Here is a 21,940-nt window from a genome sequence, read left to right as displayed (position 1 = left end):
CAATTTAAACATGAAACCAATATACTTTTAAGTCAATATCATATCCAAACATTAAAACTCTATAATCTTTTGCATTCATTAATTATCACTGTGTTCTTGATCATATTCATCACTATTTAATCTATTTTTTATCCTACAAACATAGTGTCTTTGACACTTATCATTGATCCACTCAACTAATTTCCCTTATTTTCAATTTGTATTGATAATATCGCGTGCCTTCTTTTTAGTGTCCACCTTGTAAAGGATAAAGATGGCAAAAAATTAATTTATTATTATTTTAATAATTAATTATAGATACATTGTTATTTTGAACTAATTTACAAATCTATTATACTCAGTCTCGTCCAAATTAGATAAAATATATTTGCTCAAATCAGACGAAATATGCAAGAGAGTTTCGCCCAAACTAGACGAAACTAGTCTCGTCCAAGTTGGGCGAGACTCAAGCCTATTATTCATAAAGAGGACAACACCTTTCACTACATCGATGTCTTCCACAGTTCTTTTTTTGCCCACAAGGCTTTTCACAAGTAAATTTGACATTCTCCATTTTTGCCTTATAGCACTCCACAATTCTGGAAATTGAGCCAAAACAACACTTCTGCGAAACTAGAACCAAACAAGGTGGACATTCCCCAACATGACATGCCTCTTTACAATTATGCATCCCACAACGAAGGAGCGTGCCACATACTTGGGAGCAGGTAGGTATTGCATCCAAACAACTCTAGCGTTCCTCCTCCAACCTTGTTCTCCCACAAGAGCAAGTCTTAAACCTGCTTGGAAAAAATTCACACTCCCCGCAGCTGCCTGGATGACAAATCTCGTTACAGATATGATTACTACAACTAAGTTTCTTTCCATGATTGGAACCACAAGAAACAAAAACTCCATCATCTACTTTGAATTCTCCCTTCATAGTCATGTCCCCGTAAAGAATAGCCTCCATCATTTTACTGCAAAAGCAAGGATCACAAGGACCCACATGACAAACGAGTTCACAGCAATGACGCCCACATCCAAGAAGCTGATCACAGCGTTGGCCAAGTGGTAAAAGGAGTTTAGAGGTGTTTCGCGCAAGTTAGGCGAGACTCCTTCATATGTTTCACCTACATTAGGCGAGACTAATTTCATCTAGTTTGAGCAAAACTCCCTCGGGTATTTCCCCTAATTTGAACGAAACATATTTCATTTAAATTGAGCGAAACCGAATGCAATAAATTCATAAATTGGTTCAAAATAACGTCGTATTGGGCTTACTGCAGATAACTTATCTGCATTAACTGCATAAAAAATGAACTCTTAAAATAATCCTTTATAAATATTTAAAACAAATTATTAACACATTTTAGATGTTATTGACAAAAAGTCATACGTTATTTATAAATAATTCTAATTTACCATTTTGTTATAAATAGAGTATAAAATTGATTTTAAAAAATAATATAATAAAAGCATCATTGTCCTGCATATATAAGGTGCACATGCAAGATATTATCAACACAAGCATCATTATCCGGCAAAAAAAAATTAATTTATGGGTTCGTTTTTCTGCAGTTACTGCATATAAGTTATCTGCAGTAAGCCCAATACGACGTCGTTTTGGGGCAAAAATCATAGTATTTTAGTAATTTTAATTTATTTCAGAGTTATAATAGTCTTTATATTTATAAATTTTTAGAATTTCAATACCAAAACGATGTCGTTTTAGGAATAAATGTAGATAACTTATCTGCAGTAACTGCAGAAATTTTTTTCCCTTAATGGGTTCATTTTTTCTGCAGTTACTGCAGATAAGTTATCTGCAGTAAGCCCAATACGACATCGTTTTGGGGCGAAAATCATAGTATTTTGGTAATTTTAATTTATTTCAGAGTTATAATAGTCTTTATATTTATAATTTTTTAGAATTTCAATACCAAAACGATGTTGTTTTAGGAATAAATGTAGATAACTTATATGCAGTAACTGCAGAAATTTTTTTCCTTAATGGGCTCGTTTTTTCTGCAGATAATTTATCTGCAGTAAGCCCAATACGACGTCGTTTTGGGGCGAAAATCATAGTATTTTAGTAATTTTAATTTATTTCAGAGTTATTATAGTCTTTATATTTATAATTTTTTAGGATTTCAATACTAAAACGATGTCGTTTTAGGAATAAATGTAGATAACTTATCTGCAGTAACTGCAGAAATTTTTTTCCCTTAATGGATTCGCTTTTTCTGTAGTTACTGCAGATAAGTTATCTGCAGTAAGCCTAATACGACGTCGTTTTGGGGCAAAAATTATAGTATTTTAGTAATTTTAATTTATTTCAGAGTTATAATAGTCTTTATATTTATAATTTTTTAGGATTTCAATACCAAAACGATATCGTTTTAGGAATAAATGTAGATAACTTATCTGCAGTAATTGCAGAAAATTTTTTCCCTTATTTTAATCCAAGAAATTTAAATTTTGAGATAAATACTATATTAATGATTTTTATATTTTATTATTTTAACTCACCCTCGCACTTGAGTTTATTTGGCTTAAGGGTGGATAATTCACAAGCTTTCCTTATTTATCTGTGCTAAGAAATTATAGAATTTTAAGTTCTTTATTATTAGATTTGAGGTGGTAAAGATTGAATTCGTGACTACTTGATCACAAATAATTGATACAATTCAAATAACAATTTCAACACACAAAAATTAAGCTGGATGAAGATCATATTAATAATTTTTATATTATAAATTTTTTAACAACAATAGTAAAATAAGTTATTTAACCCCGTACAAGTAACGCTACATGAACAAGTGATAAAATTTATGTATTTATTTATTTAAATTTTTGTGTGGAAATTAGATCCGAATATTCCACCATTAACTAATTATGATGAGAAAAAAATAGATCCGATCCCCGACCAATTAACTAATCTTTAGTGATTTTACAAAGAGCATTTTAATCTGATGAAAAAAAAATAAAAATCAACAAATAAAGTGGCAGGGATAAAGAGAATGAAATAGCTTAAAAATTAAAGAAAACATCAAAGAGTAATTAAAGAGTTTGGGTTGAAGACACATCTGTGTGGTCAACTGTGGATGATGAGCCACAAAACTTACGTGTCCAAAGGCTCCAAGGCTACGACATCTTATTTTAAGGGGTTATATTTATCTCATTTTACATGAGATAAATAACTCTTCTACACACACAAAAAGAGATTGGATCCCACCATTTTTTTTCTTTCTCCTCTTACCTGTGTGTTCTACTTATATTTTTTTCCTACAACATAAAGAAAAATATATTCTATTTTTAATATGTGCTTTTTATAAATATCCGTTTGTTTACGCAACTTTGAATGTCGTGTCTAATGTGAATCCATCTTTGAAAAGTCATACATATGAACAAAAAAAGAGAGGAAAGGTCGCTAATAACGTTTATTCCAACTCATTGGAGCAGTGGTTTCTAGTACAAGTTTTCATCTTCATTCATTGCATGGAAGGAGTTTCTATTCGGATCACTCGTCATTTTGTTACGCTTCACAAAAAAATTTATCAAACTGTGATGCTATTAGTAAATTTTGTCAAAATATCACGTGACATATTTCGCTACACTGTGTAGCGAAATATGTTTGCAAGTAATTCGCTACACAGTATAGCGAAATATGCCACATCAGAATACACAGAACCAAAAATGTCACGTGTCAAGCAGGCAGAATTCAAGCATAATTCGCTACATAGTGTAGCGAATTTCTGCCTGGTTGACACGTGTCATTTTTTGCTGACTGTGTATTCTGACATGACATATTTCGCTACACTGTGTAACGAATTACTTGCAAACATATTTTGCTACACAGTGTAGTGAAATATACCGCGGGGTATTTTGACAAAATTTACTGTTGCCGTGACAGTCTGGTAAATTTTTTGCCAAGTGTGACAAAATGGCCACTCTTCCTTTCTATTCTGCATGGCTGACACGAATAAATAGGGGAAAAACACCATTTTGAAGTTTTTGGACAAAAGAATTGCCCGGTTAAAGTTGATTGGATAAGTTTTTCTAAAGTAATGCAGTCAAACATGTCACCTATGCTGACGAGACTAGTCTCGTCACTGATACTGACGGGACTCGTGCCACGTCAGCGCCACGTAGGCAATCCAATTACCGTAAATCTTCGGAAGACCATAACTTGTGACTCGGGTATTCAAATCAGATGATTTTTTTTTGATTTCACATAATTTTTCGAGATCTACGCAATGATACCTCGTTTGACATATTTTATCTCCCACAAACATAGTTTGAATTTGTAACAATTGTATCACAATCACAAGAGTGTTTATCCATAAGACTATGTTTGTGGGAGATAAAATATATCAAATGAGGTGTCATTGCGTAGACCTTGAAAAGTTATGTGAAATAAAAAAAAAATCATCTGATTTGGATACCCGAATCACAAGTTATGGTCTTCCGAAAATTTACGGTAATTGGACTGTTTACGTGGCGCTGACGTGGCACGAGTCCCGTCAGTATCAGTGACGGGACTAGTCCCGTCAGCATAGGTGACATGTTTGACTGCATTACTTTGGAAAAACTTATGCAATCAGCTTTAACCGGACAATTCTTTTGTCCAAAAACTTTAAAATGGTGCTTTAGCCGAATAAATAGTCCAAGACAGGTGTTATCACTTGGTTGTTTCTTAACTGTATGTGACTTTAGCCAATATTTTTAAGAAAAAAATTTATCTTTTAAATAACACAAATTATGTCATTTTACTCTCGTAAAGAAATGAAACCCATACTTTTATTCATATCTTTTAAAATAATACACATTTTTCTTATATTTTTATCATTGAAAAAGAAAAGAAAAACTTACCAACTTTTCTCCTTGACGTCTATAAATGGGAAAAATTTACTATGATCCCAGTAGTATTTGTGGTCCTTCCAAATAAGAATGCAACACTTGTATTATCTTTTTCTTTTTCTTTTTTTCCTTTTTTCTCTTTCCAACTTTTTCTTTCTTCATCTCTTTTCAGTCCCACCCATAAAAAATGCTCCGGGATCACTACTCTTGATCTTGCGTTGATGTTAGTTCTTATGAAAGTGTGAGTAACTTCTTGTGACTGGAGTATTCCTCCAATTTGATGAAGGTACGATTTTGTTCTTTTATTTTTTTTGTTCTTTCAATAATAAAGATTGATCACCATTCATAGAATTCTTACATTGTTGCATGCATGCTCTTTAGGTGACCCGTGGTTCTAGCTGATGCTGTTTCCCTTTTTCTCAGGTTCGAAGCTCTCTTCAAATTCCAAGTGTTTTGGCTTTGCATGTATGTGATTTATATTGTTTGTCCCAACTTTTGAGTGAATATGAAAATTTGTTGATTATTAATTGTGATATTCTTCATCAAGATATGTTGCAGAATATTGATGTAGATGTCTCTGCTGCCACGCAATTGGTGGCTATCTTTGCTAAAAGAGTAGACGACTACTATCAATCACCCTACCAAACCTCTCATTAATTTTTGCAGCTTTTATTCGTGGAAGTGCTCACCAACATTAAATCTTTTTGGAATATTGATTAGAATGTCACTATTTATTAATTTTTTTATTCGAATGTCACGCGAATAATATTATTTTTCGATATGTCACTCGTACAAGTTCGCTATAATAGGTACCAAACTTCGTTTGCTGACGTGGCAAGTTTCTGATGGCCACCTAATTCATTGTGTGGTCAAAATGTCAATCTATTCTAATTATTTTCAGGACATATGGCAGTCTCTCTCAAGTTCGCTATACAGTCTAGTGATCTTGGTATAATAAAAATGACATTCTGCTCGAATAAAAATAAGACACGTTGCAGTTTTTTCCCATATTCGCTATACAACCTAGCGATCTTGGTATAATGAAGCTGGCTCCCTCTGACCATGCTCGTCTCTTCTATTCTTTATTGGTAATAGTAATTTTTTCACTTGCCAAAAGTTGTTTCCTTCCTTGCATTTTCTCTCTCTTTTTTTTCAAAAGTCCAACTTTTAGTATTTCAAAAAAATAAAAAAAGTCCAGCTTTTACCATAGACAAGTAACATTTCACCATCTAATTTTTCTTTTTTTATAACGTAATCATCCTCACTTTTTCCTTCCATCTTTTTTTTTCTAGCTCTCTCCAAACAAAGAAACTGAAGTGTTGGAAGATATAGGGGTCAGTGTGTGAAGACTTTTTCCTTCCGTACAGTTGAAAAGCAACATAAGAGCTAGCAAGTAATTCGCTGCATTCCAAGTGAACGCCTGGCATTTTTTACCACAATTCGCTATTGTTAGTAGCGAACTAGGTACCAAAAAGATGCCACATCAACAAACGAAGTTTGTTGGGCACTGTAGCAAACTTGCTTGTGTGGCATATTGAAAAATAACAATGTTCGCGTGGTATTTAGATAAAAAAAATTAATAAACAGTAAAATGTTGGTCAGTGTTCCAATCTTTTTCCACTGTGGTCGCTGCACCATATCTTTCTCCAGCAGTAACACTGACCCTCATTTCTCCCCCCGCCACCCTTGAGATCTATGAATTCTTTCATGGTCTTTATCTCTTTATTATCTTCACAACAAGTTCTCTTAATCAAAAATATGACAAAGAGATGAAGACATGAAGGGATTCATTTATCTTGAGGACGACAGAGGAGGAATGAGGACTGACACTACTATTTGAGCAATATATGATACGGCGACAATGGTGCAGAAGGATTCAATGGCCGTGAGGAGCTCACACAGACAGCAGGTGCATAAACTAGTGGTTGGTTTGGTAGGGTGACAAGAGAACAGTGACCAAAATGTCACATTTTGGCAATATCTATATGCCACGCGAACAGTACTTTTTACCAGACTGCCATATGGGCGTAATTCGCTACGACTGGTAGCATATTACGTTCGCCAATGATTTTGACACGTGACACACTTTCGCAGGAAAAAGCTGACGTGTCATAATTCGCTATCAGTGATAGCGAATTTGGTATACAATATGGCCACGTGTCACGAAATTATTGACCACGAAATTCGCTACCAGTAATAGTGAATTATGACACATAGCAATCTGGTAAAAATACTGTTCGCGTGACATTTAGATAAAAATTTTAGCAAAAAGTGACACTTTGATCACTGTTTCGGTGACAATTTCAAGGGGTGAAACCACGGTGCATTCTGGAAAATGTCACTTAAGACATATGACAGAGAAAAATAATTCATATGTTTATAATTTGAATGGAAATAGTTATTAGTCTTGGGATATTATAATAGTACTAAAAATATTCTCGATATGGTGATGCATTAGTCTTGGGGTTTTTATATTGTACTAAAAAAAAATTGACATTTATCACGTGACACAATCAAAAAAGCACCACAGCCTTTAGCGCCTTTGAAGGGGCGACATGATTGATCTCATGACACTAAACTTGTAAAAATTCGCCTACATGCGGTGACACAAGTGGCTAAGGAGTCGGTCCATATTTCAAAAGAGCGTGGGTTCAATTCCCTCTTGCTGCTTTGAGGCTTATGTTGGTGGGTAAACTGTAAAGCGGGCTTTCTTTCCGCTGTTCCTGGCGTAAATCCTCATAGAGGTTGAACAAATCTGTCCTAGCCCTAACGGGTTACATACTGGTGTCTCCCTTGCCAGAACTTATTTAATACTAAAAATAAATAAAAAAACTTGTAAAAATTCTGTACCCGCATACATATTGAGAAATATATACTTTCTAAAAAAAAAAACAGAGACTATAATAGTGTGTATGCCTTATTTTATTTGGATAGTGTGATAGAACTCAGTAACATGACATTTCACATACTTTAGACTTGGATGGACACGTAATATACTTTTAACTTGGATGTACATATTACAAGCGTATCATATACTTTTCAATGTGTAGGATTCCAAAGATGTCTTCTCATTTCAGCCATTTCTCCTCTTATCTGCATAGACATTGCTACGAGGGAAATAACTGAAGTAATTATATGAGGCTTTATGCATTCTCAGACAGTAGAAAATCGGCTGAAAAGACACTATTAGTCAAGTAATGTATTTTGTAGTCTGAAAGATCTTTTTATATTTATCTTAGTTTTGGTTGTATGTGATAACTTAGTCGTTTAATAATATCTGTTGAGGTTAACCTCCTAATTAGGAATATGTGCACAGTGCACTCAAAAAGTAGGGTAAAATGTCAATCAAACACCTAAATGTTATTAATATAGTAGATTTATTATATAAAAGAACATATCTTATTTTAGAACCATAAATTGTCTATAGAAAAAGGCTGTTATATGTACTTGTAATATATTAGTGAAGGTTTGGCCAATTTCCTGTGCAAGTAAGTAACTGTTCATGTACTCCTCTAAGATTGAAACCTTCATATCCCAATGTTACCCTTTCAGCAAATACCATTATTGAATTCAATTCCTGGGCTGCATCAGCCCAGGTGCTCTCCTGTGTACAATTAACATCGTGACAAGATTAATTCAAAAGTTCCCATGAAGAAAAATAAAAATCATTTAAAACTCCCTTTATTGTCTCAATGTGTGAATTAGAGCCCCTGGTGTCCTTCTACAGGACCAATCCATACAAAGCACAATGGCAGGTTGAATCACTCAGACACCGGAAACAATTCAACAGAATACATAAGATCAAAGATTCAAGAAGAGGGTATCCAACCAAAAATTAATGAAAGGAAGAGATTTTACTCTACTTTAGTATCTGGTCTAAGAAGAAAATGAATTGAGGCCAAACTCATAACACATAAATTTCCCAACTTATCCGAAAATCAAAATAATTTTTCCCCCTCTTCCAATCGCATGCAGTGTTCCAGATGTTATTGGAGTGAATTTATGTCTTCTCAAAGCCCCATTAACAAAAAAGATTTAATTTTTCTCTGATTTCACTCGTGAGTTGTGTTTTTCCTTCTTCCCCTGAACTAGTTGGAACACGGGTCACAAAGAAGGAAACAATCCCTCACATTTCAAAGTAACAAAGACTTTAGGGTCCAGCATAGTTGCAACAAAGGATACCTTGGGAAAGAGCTTGACAACTCCTTGAATCACTGCTAAGAGATGATACCATTCTTGCAGTGGCCACTGCATTATGAAGAGGCAAAAGTGACTGCACACTTCCTAACTGGTATACGCGAGTTCTGTTAAAACAAATATAACAATTTGACATTTCAGCACAACACACACACAAAAAAAATAAAACATTTTTGACTGTTCTTCACAACAATAATAATATGAAGGGTTATGTGATACAAAATTACAAACACAGCTAACAACTATTTACACATGAAAAATAAGCAGAAAACTGCTGAATAATTGAACATAATACTAAGATTCCCATTACTAAAACAGAACACAGTATCATACAAATTCATACTTAATTTCCATTTTATAGCTATACACAATACACCAAAAAAAAGTAAAAAAAAAAAAAAAAAATTGGGATTTTTTTTAGTGAAGTTTCTAATACGATTCTGTTTCTGGGTATGAAGAAAATTCGAAAAAGAACGTAACTTTGCAAGTTTGGTGAAAAAGGGTTACCTCATAAACGATGGGAAACGACGGTGCGACACTGTTGCAGAAGAGGAGTTGAGAAGAGAAGAATGGTTCATCGGTCTAGCAGCTGATTTCAACGAAGAAAGTGAGATTAGAAGACGACTGCAAAAGGAAGACGCCGCCATCAGAATGAGAGAGGGATAGACAGAGAATTAGAGAAACACAAATTCAAAGGTAAAGAGAAGAAAGGGAAGAGACTGGAATGTGATTCTCCCGTTAGAGAGGGTATTTTAGTTCCACATTAACCCAAATATATTGCTTTAACAAAGTTTAGCCCTCTTAAAAAATTTAGAAATTGCACTTTCCTCAAACCTTAAAATTTGATACAAAATCTTAACAGTTGATTTTCGTCAATTAACGATTATTATTTATTATTAATCAAATTTATTAATTAACTATTAAATTTTAATAAATAATAGCCGTTGATTGACAACAATCAACGGTTAAGATTTGGTGTTAAACTTTAAAGTTTGACACCAGTATTAAAGGACCATATTTCTTCTATGATATATTCATTCATCCTAATTGTTGTGGCAGACCAAATAAAGTTGGCCCAATATCAAGGGTCTAAGCCACCTCAACCCTTTCTTGATGGGGTTTTTATATCAACACCCATGTAACATGTTTCCTAACATAAAACACTAGAATGTCTTACTTGGGATTTCTCTTCATCCGCTTTGTCTGAACAGGCACCCAATATGTCTCCTTGTTATGCTTTCCCTGCATAGCAGTTGTCAACATTACAGCATCTGCGAAGTTTCTTGGGTCTGCAAGGCCAGGCTAAATGTCTTTTTTCCATAATAGTTGACTTATCTCTCTCCTTTTATCTACCATGGAACCTATAAATATCCCATCCTTCTTCTTCACCAAACACATAGTACCTCAACTTGCATGAGCAGTTACTCTATCAATTTGGAGAGCCATTGTAGCCATCCTACACCCCTTCATTGCTATGCACTGCACTTGGGACCTCTCCACATAGTCTTAGTATGTAATATTGATGTGAGAGACACCCCTATAGAGAGTGCAATACCCATCCAGGTTACATATTTGGCTTTCTTGCTTAGCTAATGATTCATTATCGCTGCCTATGGAAATTGTTAAATTCATATTTCTCTTACCGTAGGTTCTAAGAAAGCTAGAAACTCCATTCTCCCCAACTCAACAACTTGCAAAATGGTCCACACCAGAAGAACACATTAATCGAGGGAAAACACCCTAGTAGGCCACGTCCAAACCTTGCATGAGGGCTTTGTGCCTTCCGTTCCCTCTGCACCGATTGCATTAGTTGCACTACCTCCAAACAGACCAGTTGTAGCTACACCTACAGTCGTAGATCCAACCACCTAACTCATGATTGAAAAGAGGAGAAACGAGATACTCTATATTCATCAACAAGTCTGGCTCAACCCCCAACCGATTCTACAGGAAGTGCAAAAAGCGTAAGACTGACCTAACCTGTTATTTCACGGGTTCTCTTTGGGATGCCTCAAGAAGTACCAGTAGCCCAACCTGTCGAATTTTCTTTCCCGGTCGGGGACCAAGCCATCATCCTGGAACTTCAAACCATACCCATGGCCACAACGCCTCACTTGAATCTCGTCCAGGTGTATCTCTCACCTCCAACAGCACTCTAAGTCGTAACTCCCTTACCATAACTCCATGTCTTGTCCCAAATGGCTCTGCCAATCCCCACCATCACAGCCAAGTGATACCAGTCAACCAGCAACCTACCCTGCCCCAATTCTTCTACATTATATCGGTCGCCCAACAGCAGCAGCTGAACAATAGCGCAGCTAAGCCAGCAATCTCTTGTTCAATTTATGATATAGCCGCTTGGAAAATTCCAGTCTGACAACATGACAAATCCCACCCCCAAGCAGCAAGACAGCAGGCTCAGCAGAACATGTCTGCAAACCCTTTATGGCACAACAATCCCTTAATCAATCTTCTGCATCTTACCCCCATACCGCTCGGCTTTAAAGGACCCACCAATATCCTCATCTACATTGGAGACACTGACCCCTACGAATGGATCCAAAAGTTCGAAGTGGTGATGAGACGCACAACGAGATTGATCTCCTTATGTGCAGAACCTTTCCTTCGTTGTTGGGTGAAAGAGCCCTCATCTGGTACACCAATTTGCCGACCGACAACATATCTTCATGGGATGACTTGGCAAGCAAATTCCAGACCCAATTCTCCAAAAGACGACCGGTGCCCAAGTCTGTGCACTCTCTTGAAAAAATACGCCAACAACATGAAGAGTCCCTCAGGTCGTATCTAGACTGATTTGACAAAGAAGCGCTACTGATCAATGGCCTCGACGCCAAAGTCCAAGTCCACATCCTCTTGTTTGGTCCACGCCAGGACCCTTTGCTTACGAGCTGGCATGACACGAAGTCATAAACATCGAAGAAGTGAAAAAGAAGGCATAAGACTATATGAGAGTCGAAGAATATAAGGGTAGCAGAACTGACGAAACTTCCAGCGTGACAAGAAGCTTGGCAAAAATAAGAAATCAAGTAATGATGAAGACAAGAGATTCCACAAGCCCCCTAGTAAAAATCCCCACCACTCCCCTTACCGGTCATCCCGCCCTAGTATATTTCGAGAAGTTATGCAAACCGACCTACGAGACGTGCATAAACCACCCATTGCTAGACCTAAAGTTTCGAAGGAACCCCTAAAATTCTGCAAGTTCCACATAAGTCATGTCCACTCCACTAAAGAATGTCGAGAAATTGAAGATTTGATCAAGTGAGGCACTTCAAGAAGATACAGCGGCAACAGTCAGAAAGACGACTGATGTAGAGAATATGATAGAAAGAGACACTACAAATTCGATCGGAACCCATCCACGGATAACAAGAGGACAGAGAGAATCGAATACAAACGCCCTAGAGGCGATCAAGAGTGGAAGGAGACAAACTCCAAGTCACACAGACAGTATAAGAAGAATACAAGAAAAGACAGCCAATAAAGTGAATGCTCGGTTGTAATCAAGCACAAACTGATTAATATGATATTGGGAGGACTAGGAGGTGGAGGAGAGACTGCAAACGCCAGAAAAAGACACCTCAAGCAGTGTTTCACAGTCACAGGCAAATTGATCGCTAGAGCCAAAGACTATAAGCAACATAAGAAGCCACAAATTATGTAGGACGAGATGAACTGGAAGGAGTCATTCCCGGACATGACGACCTGCTCGTCGTCAAGGTAGTGATCGCTAACTTTGACGTCAATAGAGTTTTTGTAGATCATGGCAGCTCGACAGACGTTTTGTTTTCTACCCTGCCTCAAAGGATTAGGCTACAGCCTAAAAGGCTTGAATCCGATCATGGGCGAATCATTGGCCTTCAACGCAACTATCACTAAACTTCTCAGGATGATTGAGCTTCGTTTGTCTCTTAGAACTCCTCACACCTCCAAGTCTACGAACATAATAATTTTGGTGCTTGATATCCCCCCTACCTACAATACCATCTTGGAACGAAGAGTATTAGCTAATTTTTGCCAGCATTTCCCACCACTAAGTGGCCATGAATTTTGTACCCAGAAATAACAAAGTCGCTACAGTCCGGGGAGACAAGAGAACAGTGAAATGTTGCTACAACATAAGCCTCGACCCCACGCCCAGTGTGACGTTCGAAGAAGAAGAAAAGGCCGAAACAAGCACCGCACAACCCCTCAGAAATGAGAGGGTAAATTAAAAAATATCCCAGTAATGGTATAATTTGACGCCAGATATGATCCCCCATACTTACCCCTGACGGTGCGGTGGAACACCTAATTCTCGGCGAGACAGAAGACCAAACCACGATGATCAGTTCCATCATAACCCTTGACATGAAAAACAAGCTCGTCAAACTCCTCCAATACAACAAACATCTCTTTACATGGAAGCCATCAAACATGACGGGAATTGACCTTGAGTTTTGCTGCCATAAGTTATCAATCGACCTTACAGAAAAACCAGCTGCCTAGAAGAAGAGAAAGGCTGGAACCAACCATCAGAAAGTGATGGACACTAAAGTAAAATGGTTGTTAGAGGTAGGCTTCATCAGAGGGATTGACTATTCCACGTGGTTAGCAAACCTCGTCCTGGTCAAAAAAGGCAGCGGAGCTTGGAGGATGTGTATAGATTATATTGACCTGAACAAAGCATGCCCTAAAGATGCTTTCTCGTGTATCGACCAGCTGGTCGATAACGTGTCAGATTTTAAAATATTGTCCTTTATGGATGCTTATTCAGTGTATAATTAGATACTGACGTTCAAAGGATATGAAGACAAAGCAACCTTCATTGTATAAGGCTCTAACTATTGCTACACCATGATGCCATTTGGTCTAAAGAACGCAGGGGCCACATACCAGAAGATGATGAACAAACTGTTTAAAGACCATATCAGCTGAATTATGGAGGTCTACAGATGATATGATTGTAAAATCATGCTCCGAGGAAGACCACTTGAAGTATATGGAAGAAGTTTTCAACCAACTTAGGAGATATAACATGAGGTTGAACGCCAGTAAGTGCGCCTTTGGAGTTCCAGCTAGTAAATTTCTTGGCTTCATGTTAACCGAACGAGGGATAAAGGTTAACCTTAATGAGTGAAAGGTGGTCTGGAGATGAGAAGCCCCCAAACAATCAAGAAAGTGCAACAACTAACCTGTTGGAAAGCTGCTTTGACCCGCTTTTTGCCGAACTACACCCACAAATCCTTTCCCCTTTTTAGCTTTCTGAAAAAGGGAATAAGTTTTCAATTGATTGACTAATGTGAAAAGGCCTTCCAAGAGTTCAAAATAGTATTGTCATCCTCTCCAGTGTTGACCAAACCGGATGACGGAGAGACTTTGTACTTATATCTGGCAGTTGGCACCGAAGCCATAAGTGCAGCCCTCATCAGGGAATCCAAATTTGAGGGGCAGAGACCGGTCTACTTTGTTAGCAAAGTGTTACAAGGAGTCGAGTTGCGATACCAAAAGTTGGAAAAGGTCACATTCGCCCTAATTTTTAAAGCAAGATTCAGATCGTATTTTCAATGTTATCCGATCGTCGTCAAGATCAACCATCCCATCAGACAGGTCCTTCATAAGCCTGATCTAGCTGGCTAGATGATGTCTTTGGCAATTGAACTATCAGAATACTAGATCAATTGCGAGCCTAGAACTGTTATCACGGCCCAAGCCTTGATAGCCTTCATCGCGGAGATGACCTACACTCCAAAGACCACTGTAGACAAGATTAGAGAAACACTAACCCCCTGGAAGATCTTCGTCGACGGATCTTCGAACTCCATAGGATCCGATGCCGACATTATCATAAAAAATTTGGATGGCGTAGCAATAGAGCATTCTTTGACCTTTGACTTTATCACCACTAACAACCATGCAGAATATAAAGCCATAATTGCGGGCCTTACTTAAGCCAAAGATTTAGGGTAGAACACCTCAAAGTTTTCAGCGACTCTCAATTGGTGACCTTTCAGATTTTCGGTGAATACCAGGCGAAAAGCCCCCGATGGCCAAATACCTTGAGAGGGTAATTGAGTTGTTGAAAACTTTCATCACTATTGAAGTAGAGTACATCGGGCATTCAGAAAATATGAAAACTAATATACTAGCTAAGTTGGTGAGCACCAAGAGCCCAGGAAACAACCGATCGGTTGTCCAACACAACTTTGCCACTCCATGCATTATCATGGCCATTTATAGAGATGTCATGGAGCTAGGCGAAGAAACCTACTTGAGCCCAATTATCAATTATCTCTAAGAAGGAGCATTCCCCCTTGGCCAGAAAGAAGTAAGAAAAGTAATGAGGAGAAGTATAATCACCCATATCAATAAGTATATGAAATTGAGGATTTAAGTAAGATTGATCTGTTAATCATGAAACTATCATGATATTAATTATGGAATGTCATTTATGCCAAGCAAGTCAATTAGGAACTTATTAGTAATATTTGGATGTGTAGGTCAAAAGCCAAAATTATGAGACAATTTAGGTACCATTTTGCAAATTAGTGAAACTTGGTCTAAACTTGATTCTGATAGTAAAATTAAATTCTTTAGGAAATTTCATGAATTTTAAGTGATATAAAGGTATGTTAATTATGGGTAGAATAATTATGAAAAATAAGTTAAGATTTGAGAAAATGAAAAACAGTAGAGTTATTTCATATAAAGGTTAAGTGTTGTATTGTCTATGTTTCTCAGTTATCTTTCTTGTTTATCAAGTAATCTTAGCTTTCTTGTCAGTTAAGTAACCATGATTGTTGGTTAAGGTACGTTACTTGTTCAACAAGTTACCTCAGTAGCTTGTCCGTTAAGTTTCAATGGCTTAGTCATTAAGTTTAGTTTACTTAGTCACTAAGTTATTAAGATAACATCTTCAGGAAGTCACGTTTCAGTTGCTTAGTCGTTAAGATTGGTTTACTTAGTCACTAAGTTACTAAGATAACTTCTTCAAGAAGTCACATAGCTTATTTGTTAAACAAGTCATCTAGTAGCTTGTCCTACAAGTTACTGCGATAGCTTCTTCATCACACTACTTTTCAAGATTTAGTCGCTAAGTTTCATGAAAACTTAGTCACTAAGTTAGCTTATTTTACAAGTTTAGTTACTTAGTCCTTAAGTTACGTAGGTAGCTTCTCCATGACACCACTTGAGTTGCTTAGCCGCTAAGTTAGTGAGACTTTTCTTCCAAGTTAAGTTAACTTACTCATTAAGATAACTTACTCATTAAGTTAACTTGCTCATTAAGATAACTTACTCACTAAGTTAACTTGTTCATTAAGTTAACTTGCACGCTAAGTAAGGTGACTTGCTCACCAAGTCGTGGAAACTTAGTCACTAAGTCATGGAAACTTGCTCGCTAAGTTATCTTCATCGTTAAGCTTTCTCTTCTTCTCCTTGGACTCCACGGCCATATGCCTATATATAGGCTATCATCCAAGAGCATTTTACTTCTACTTTCCACTTGGTTTAGGCGCACATTCCTAGAGAGAAAAGAGTGAGATTTTCATCTAGTTTTAGCTACTTTTTCCAAAAATCCTATTTCACGAAACTTATAGTATAGGATCCTGTGATCATAGCCTTAGTCTTAGAACATCTATAGGAGTTCATATGAGTAAGATATATCCACCTTTAGCCACGAGCTCCTTGCTGCCTCCTTGAAAAAGGATGGGTTTTTTTATGTTCATTCGGTTCTAAGTTGATTTCTGGGTTCCGTTAACCTATCTAAGGTATAAACTCTCAATTTCTACAGTTAGAATTCTTAAATTAAGCTTCTGTCTATCAATTTATTGGTCTTTTATGAAAATGATTTTAAAGAATTCATATGGTCTTGTATGATGGTTTTTATGAAGTTTTAATGTTTGTATAGGTTTTTAATTGGTAAAAGTCTAAGTTGAACAGTTTAGAAATGAAAAAGGATGGTCTTAAAGTCATGTGAATATTTCGACTATATGATGTAATATTAAGTAAGTAAAGATTTTTATAAGTTAAATAAAGATTATTTTAAGTTGTTTTAAGAGATAAGTTATGGTTAAGTTAAGTTAAAAATGTAGGAAACTTATAAGTCTTTTGCTAAGTCTATGTTTCATATATGTTGGTATTTTCAGTAGGAAGTATATATTATGTTAATATGGGAAGTCTAGATGTTTAATATAGAGACTTGTTGGGTGGCATAAATGAATAAGTAAGATTTTGTAAGTATGGAAGATTTTGAACTATGCATGGAAAACGTAGATTTTTACAAGTTTAAGAAAGTTTGGATTGATGGTTAATGATGTCCATGTTTATATATTTTAGTTTGGAATCAAGACAAGTGAATTAAGCGAATCAATTTCAAGTATTAAGTATAAGGAAAGCTGCTTACATGTAAGCTTTTGGTTTAAGGAGTTTTCTTCTTTCTTGTTGATCCACCATAATCCAGTGGGATGTGGGTAAGTGAAGGTCTTCTACTAACTGTCGTCTAATGAATTTATGGGAAACTATGATGCACAAACATAGACACGGGACACGACACGACACGCCGACACGTTAATTCTAAAAAATGTCATATTTGGACACGTTGGGACACGTTTTGATATTAAATAAAAATTTTAATATATATAATATAATTTATATTTAATACATATAGCAACTCATAATAACTCATATACTAATCAAATATTCAAATTTCATAACGTAAATATTAAAAAAAATAATAGAACATCCCAAGAGTGTAGAGTGTAGAAAAATAGAAAAATTATTTTACTTATGATTACACACAGTTCAATTATTTTCATCTCCATCTTGAATAATCATGGCCTCTATCTCTGGCTCATCAAGTGAAAGGCTAGCAAATTGAAGATGTCCAATATCATCAAGTGAATCAAATGTATCTCCAGCAATATCCCACATTTGATTTGCTCCTTGTGCATAACTAGGAGTCTTTCTTGATAAGAGTCGAAGATTGCTATGCACATAAACCAAGTCTTCAACGCGTTTTGGAGTGATTTTATTCCTCTTGATTGAATGCACAAAAGAATAAGTACACCAATTGCGTTCAGCACATGATGAAGAGGAGGGTTGTTGCACAAGTCTCAATGCTATTTTTTGAAGCATCGGTGTAAAGGTACCATAAAGTAGCCACCAAGATTTCAGATCCATAGTGTATTGAGTATTGATGGCATCAAAATCGCCAAAGGTTCCACTATTGCTAATAAAATCTGCATACTCCAAACTAATCCGGCTTCGGTCCTCCATGCTAGGAAAGAATATCCTTAAACATTTTTGTCGCTCTTGAGTAAGCTCTAAATCCATGTGTGGAGGAACTCGATTAGAATCTTCCTGAAGCCATTGTTGACTATAGTATCTAAGAAAGAAGCAAAAAAAATCAACACGTTGTCAAATTATATCAAGAGGAGTATTAATTTTAAACTGAATCATATTTAAAAACTTACTTGGGATTCAAAGCAAGTGCCAAACAGTGTAGTGGAGTTGAGTTTTTTGTCCAACGATCCACAAGAATGCAATGCACCACATCATAAAAAGAGGAGCTCTCTTCCATCCTCTTCCCCTCTTTATGGTATATAGCTTTCTTCACTTTCACAATCATTGCACCCCACATATCATATATCAAGTGAAGACAAGCTCTATCAGTGTCACAAGCTTTGATCATATCATAAATTGTAGCAGTGAATGCAAGTATGTAATCAACTGAATCCCAAAAACAATCATCCAATATTTTTTCCTTCACATGTCTGGCCCTCCCAAGATTATCATCTCTATAAATATTCCATTTTTCACTTATCACCATATTTTGGAGACCGCTCTTTATTAACTTGAATCTCTTCAGCATCACAATCATTCAAGCAAAACGAGTATCAGCAATAGAAAGCAACTTAAAACTCACAAACTCATTAAAGATGGCCAATCTCATAGAATGATTCATAATGAAATGCTTTATTGCAGCAACATCACCTACAATATTAGAAATCCAGCTGCATTCCTCATACGTTATTTGATTGCTCTCCACATTCTTTGCAGCACAAATATTTTTCATAGCCAAATTCAATGTGTGAACAACACACGATGTCCAAGTAATAGATGGGAATTCCTGCTCAATAAGTTGCCCTGCTCCCTTACAATTTGCAGCATTATCTGTGATTACTTGAACCACATTCGCCTCTCCTACTTCTTGAATAACATCCTTTAGCAACCTGAAAATGAAATTTTTATCATTAGTCTCCCTCGAGCAAATAAACACTTAAATAGAATACAAAAGTTCAAACAAACAACCTCAAAATGAAATTTTTATCCTTAATCTCCCCCGAGCAATCAACTGATTTTAAAAACATTGCTTTACCATCAGATACTGCCATGAAATTAATGAGTGGCCTCCTTTGTGAATCACTCCACCCATCACTTACAATACTCACCCATTTATGAGTCCAAGACTCTCGAATAGGTTCACACAACTTATCAATATTTTCTTTCTCCTTTTTCAACAGAGTGGTTCGCAATGAGTTATATACCGGTGGCAAATAACCTCCAATATTATGATTTGCTGCAGAAGTATATGAAGCTTGGAAGTAAGGGTTCTTTGCCAAATTGAATGGCAATCCTACTGAATAAAACATTCTAGCAATCAGGTAATTTAATTATTCTCGCTCCCCAACATTAAATGCCATCTCAAGAGAACCTGTAGTTTTTCTTTTTTTTTGGCACGTGGAAGAGCTAGAAGGAGGTAAAGGTACATTTCTGGGTGCATTAGATTGCTTTCTCTGGTCAGCTTCTTGTTCTAATTTCTCCATCTCTATCAGATCTCTATTTTGCACCATTAAGCATTTCCCAATTCCTTTGCCTGATAGTTTCAACAAATGAGCCCTCACTCTAGTATATGAACTTTTATAATCTTTTTTAAAAAAGTTGCACATCCAAGATAAATTTCCTCCTCCTTCCACTCTAGCATTTATTTTGGTAACATATTTTCATAAGGGTTTATCTAGTAATTCATTGGCATCAGAAGCACTAGTAGCAGCAGTGGCACTATTACTGGCACTGGCAGAGGCAAAACTCGAATGATCCATCTTGTAATTCTATAAATGTGTCAAACAAAAATAAAATTAATGAGATTGATTTAGTGTATAAAAATTCCAAATGACATGGGCAAAGCAAGAAAAAATAGCTAAACATGTCTGACCCTCTCCTGCTTGGGCTTATGATTACAAACAGATAGAAAATAAAAAGGAAAAAACAAAGGGGTGGGTTCTACAAAAAAAGCTTAACAAATTGAACTAAACGCGAGTTCTGCAAAATCATGGTCTATAATCGACATGTGCTTTACAACTGAAGATATTCACAATTATCAAGATAATTAGAATGCTATGCAAATTAAAGGATCTGAGTTATTTGTTGATCTTTGCTTTTCTGTGTGCTTTGGAGAAAGAGAAATTACAGGGAATAGTTGAGCTTTGAATAGGTAATATGGTCAAAGATGGAGAAGATCCATGATCTTAATGCATGTAAAGGCAAAAAAAATCAAAAAAAAATCAAAACAAACAAGAGACTGCAAAGGAGAAAAATACATTACTATTATCAACCAATTTCAAACAATGAAATAAACACTCATCCTCCAATGACCCCTGCAAAAAAAACTCGGTCCTTTTGCTGGAAGACATGGTCCAAAAAAATTAAATCTACGTTGGAAGACACTATAATCATAATTTTAAGCATGTCTTTGGATCCTGGTGAAAGGCTAATATCAAATGCATTACTTGATTCGATGACAGAGTCCAAATACAAACCTAAAATTATTTAGATGAATGAAATACAACATATTCCACAGTCAAAGTATAGCCGCTGCAATGATAAAAACATCAAATATCCACAACCATAGTCCATGAAATCCTATAAATAAGATAACCAGCCAAGCCACCAACCAGCCAATCCATGAAACTTACAGTCAAATATAATGATTGAAGAGTTACAAATCCACAAAGAACAAAAATATTGCTAGGGGTCACAAGAATGTCAAGCCCAAACAGAGACAGGAACTTGAAATAGATCATATAATGTCATAACAAAAATATAGTTGACAGAAACAGAAACATGTCTTAAAAAAATGTAACATTAATCAAAACCAGAGATATAATCAGCAGTAAATTTAAGCAAATCAAAAATTCGATCTCTGAGTCCAAAATCAGCCAGAACTTACTTGATCTTCTTCTTTGGCCTCACTGCAAGAGGGAAACAATTGTTCAGTCACCAAACACGGCAGTTAAGGTTCAACATCAAATTGATGAAGTGAAAATCACAATTGACATAATTATCTTAAGACTAACCTGATTACTATGACCGCACTTCTTCTAGCGGCAGTTTACAGCCCTTGGATGTAGACGAGCATAGCATCTAACAAACCAACAAATAGACACTTCGGTAAAAGAAAACAGAAAGCATATTATAAAAGCATTAATAAAATGAGAATGTTCCATCCAAGAAAATCAACTGAAAAGCAATTAAAGCCAGTTGACAAAGTTAAGTGATGGAGATCAATATAGGGAACAAGTATATTCAGAGAGAGCGAAGATGATATTCTTGAAGAAAAGGAAAAAGAAGAGAAGAATGCACACAAAGAACAAAAAGAAGAAAAAGAAAAAGCTCAGGTGCAGGTAAAGAAAGGACAGAGTTTAAAGTCATTAATGGAGGAAGATGAGAGAAAGAATGAGAACTTAGTGATGATGTGATGCCACTTTGATTGAAGATGACTGGAGATTTGAGAATCAAGAGAGACTTACCGACGACCGACTTAGAGAGCGACCAGCAGCCTCCTCCAGCGTCAACGAAAAAGAAAGGATAGGGTTCCAGATTTTTTAAATTTATTAAATTT

General features: G+C 36.1%; 2 protein-coding genes and 1 non-coding gene across 6 annotated transcripts; all 3 read right to left on the bottom strand.

Annotated features, from left to right (window-relative positions):
- Positions 1 to 7,888: 7,888 nt before the first annotated feature.
- On the bottom strand, positions 7,889 to 9,773 carry LOC133312348 (protein NONRESPONDING TO OXYLIPINS 2, mitochondrial-like). Of its 4 annotated transcripts, none has more exons than XM_061513522.1 (3): positions 9,547 to 9,773; positions 9,025 to 9,146; positions 7,889 to 7,935 (listed from the first exon to the last, which is right to left on the bottom strand). In XM_061513522.1, the coding sequence occupies exons 1-3, from the start codon at positions 9,684 to 9,686 to the stop codon at positions 7,916 to 7,918; spliced, it is 282 nt and encodes a 93-aa protein (XP_061369506.1). In that variant the 5' UTR covers positions 9,687 to 9,773; the 3' UTR covers positions 7,889 to 7,915. The 4 variants fall into 4 exon arrangements, with proteins under 4 accessions (XP_061369506.1, XP_061369507.1, XP_061369504.1 ...); XM_061513523.1 differs by lacking the exon at positions 7,889 to 7,935 and adding an exon at positions 8,352 to 8,446; XM_061513520.1 differs by lacking the exon at positions 7,889 to 7,935 and adding an exon at positions 8,495 to 8,930.
- An 8,068-nt stretch (positions 9,774 to 17,841) lies between these two features.
- LOC133312334 (uncharacterized) lies at positions 17,842 to 18,868 on the bottom strand. Its single transcript, XM_061513502.1, has 2 exons — positions 18,513 to 18,868; positions 17,842 to 18,424 (listed from the first exon to the last, which is right to left on the bottom strand). The coding sequence occupies exons 1-2, from the start codon at positions 18,866 to 18,868 to the stop codon at positions 17,842 to 17,844; spliced, it is 939 nt and encodes a 312-aa protein (XP_061369486.1).
- Positions 18,869 to 21,534: 2,666 nt separating this feature from the next.
- LOC133312351 (small nucleolar RNA snoR99) lies at positions 21,535 to 21,637 on the bottom strand. Its single transcript, XR_009751671.1, has one exon. It is a non-coding gene; the product is annotated as a small nucleolar RNA snoR99 (small nucleolar RNA).
- Positions 21,638 to 21,940: the final 303 nt, after the last annotated feature.

The sequence above is a fragment of the Gastrolobium bilobum genome, unplaced genomic scaffold (genome assembly GCF_033153095.1).
Source record: "Gastrolobium bilobum isolate Gb01-03AN ecotype WA unplaced genomic scaffold, APGP_CSIRO_Gbil_v1 utg5831, whole genome shotgun sequence".
In the NCBI taxonomy this organism is placed as follows: Eukaryota; Viridiplantae; Streptophyta; class Magnoliopsida; order Fabales; family Fabaceae; genus Gastrolobium; species Gastrolobium bilobum.
The sequence above is the reverse complement of the archived record's forward strand: the minus strand, read 5'-3'. Positions and strand labels throughout refer to the sequence as shown.

Coding starts and splice junctions, on each gene's coding strand:
- LOC133312348 (XM_061513520.1), bottom strand. CDS start 9,686: ATGGCGGCGTCTTCCTTTTGCAGTCGTCTTCTAATCTCACTTTCTTCG. Junction 9,147..9,546: donor CGTTTCCCATCGTTTATGAG/GTAACCCTTTTT, acceptor TTGTTTTAACAG/AACTCGCGTATACCAGTTAG. Junction 8,931..9,024: donor TTGTCAAGCTCTTTCCCAAG/GTATCCTTTGTT, acceptor TGTTCCAACTAG/TTCAGGGGAAGAAGGAAAAA.
- LOC133312334 (XM_061513502.1), bottom strand. CDS start 18,868: ATGGTGATAAGTGAAAAATGGAATATTTATAGAGATGATAATCTTGGG. Junction 18,425..18,512: donor GCACTTGCTTTGAATCCCAA/GTAAGTTTTTAA, acceptor CTTCTTTCTTAG/ATACTATAGTCAACAATGGC.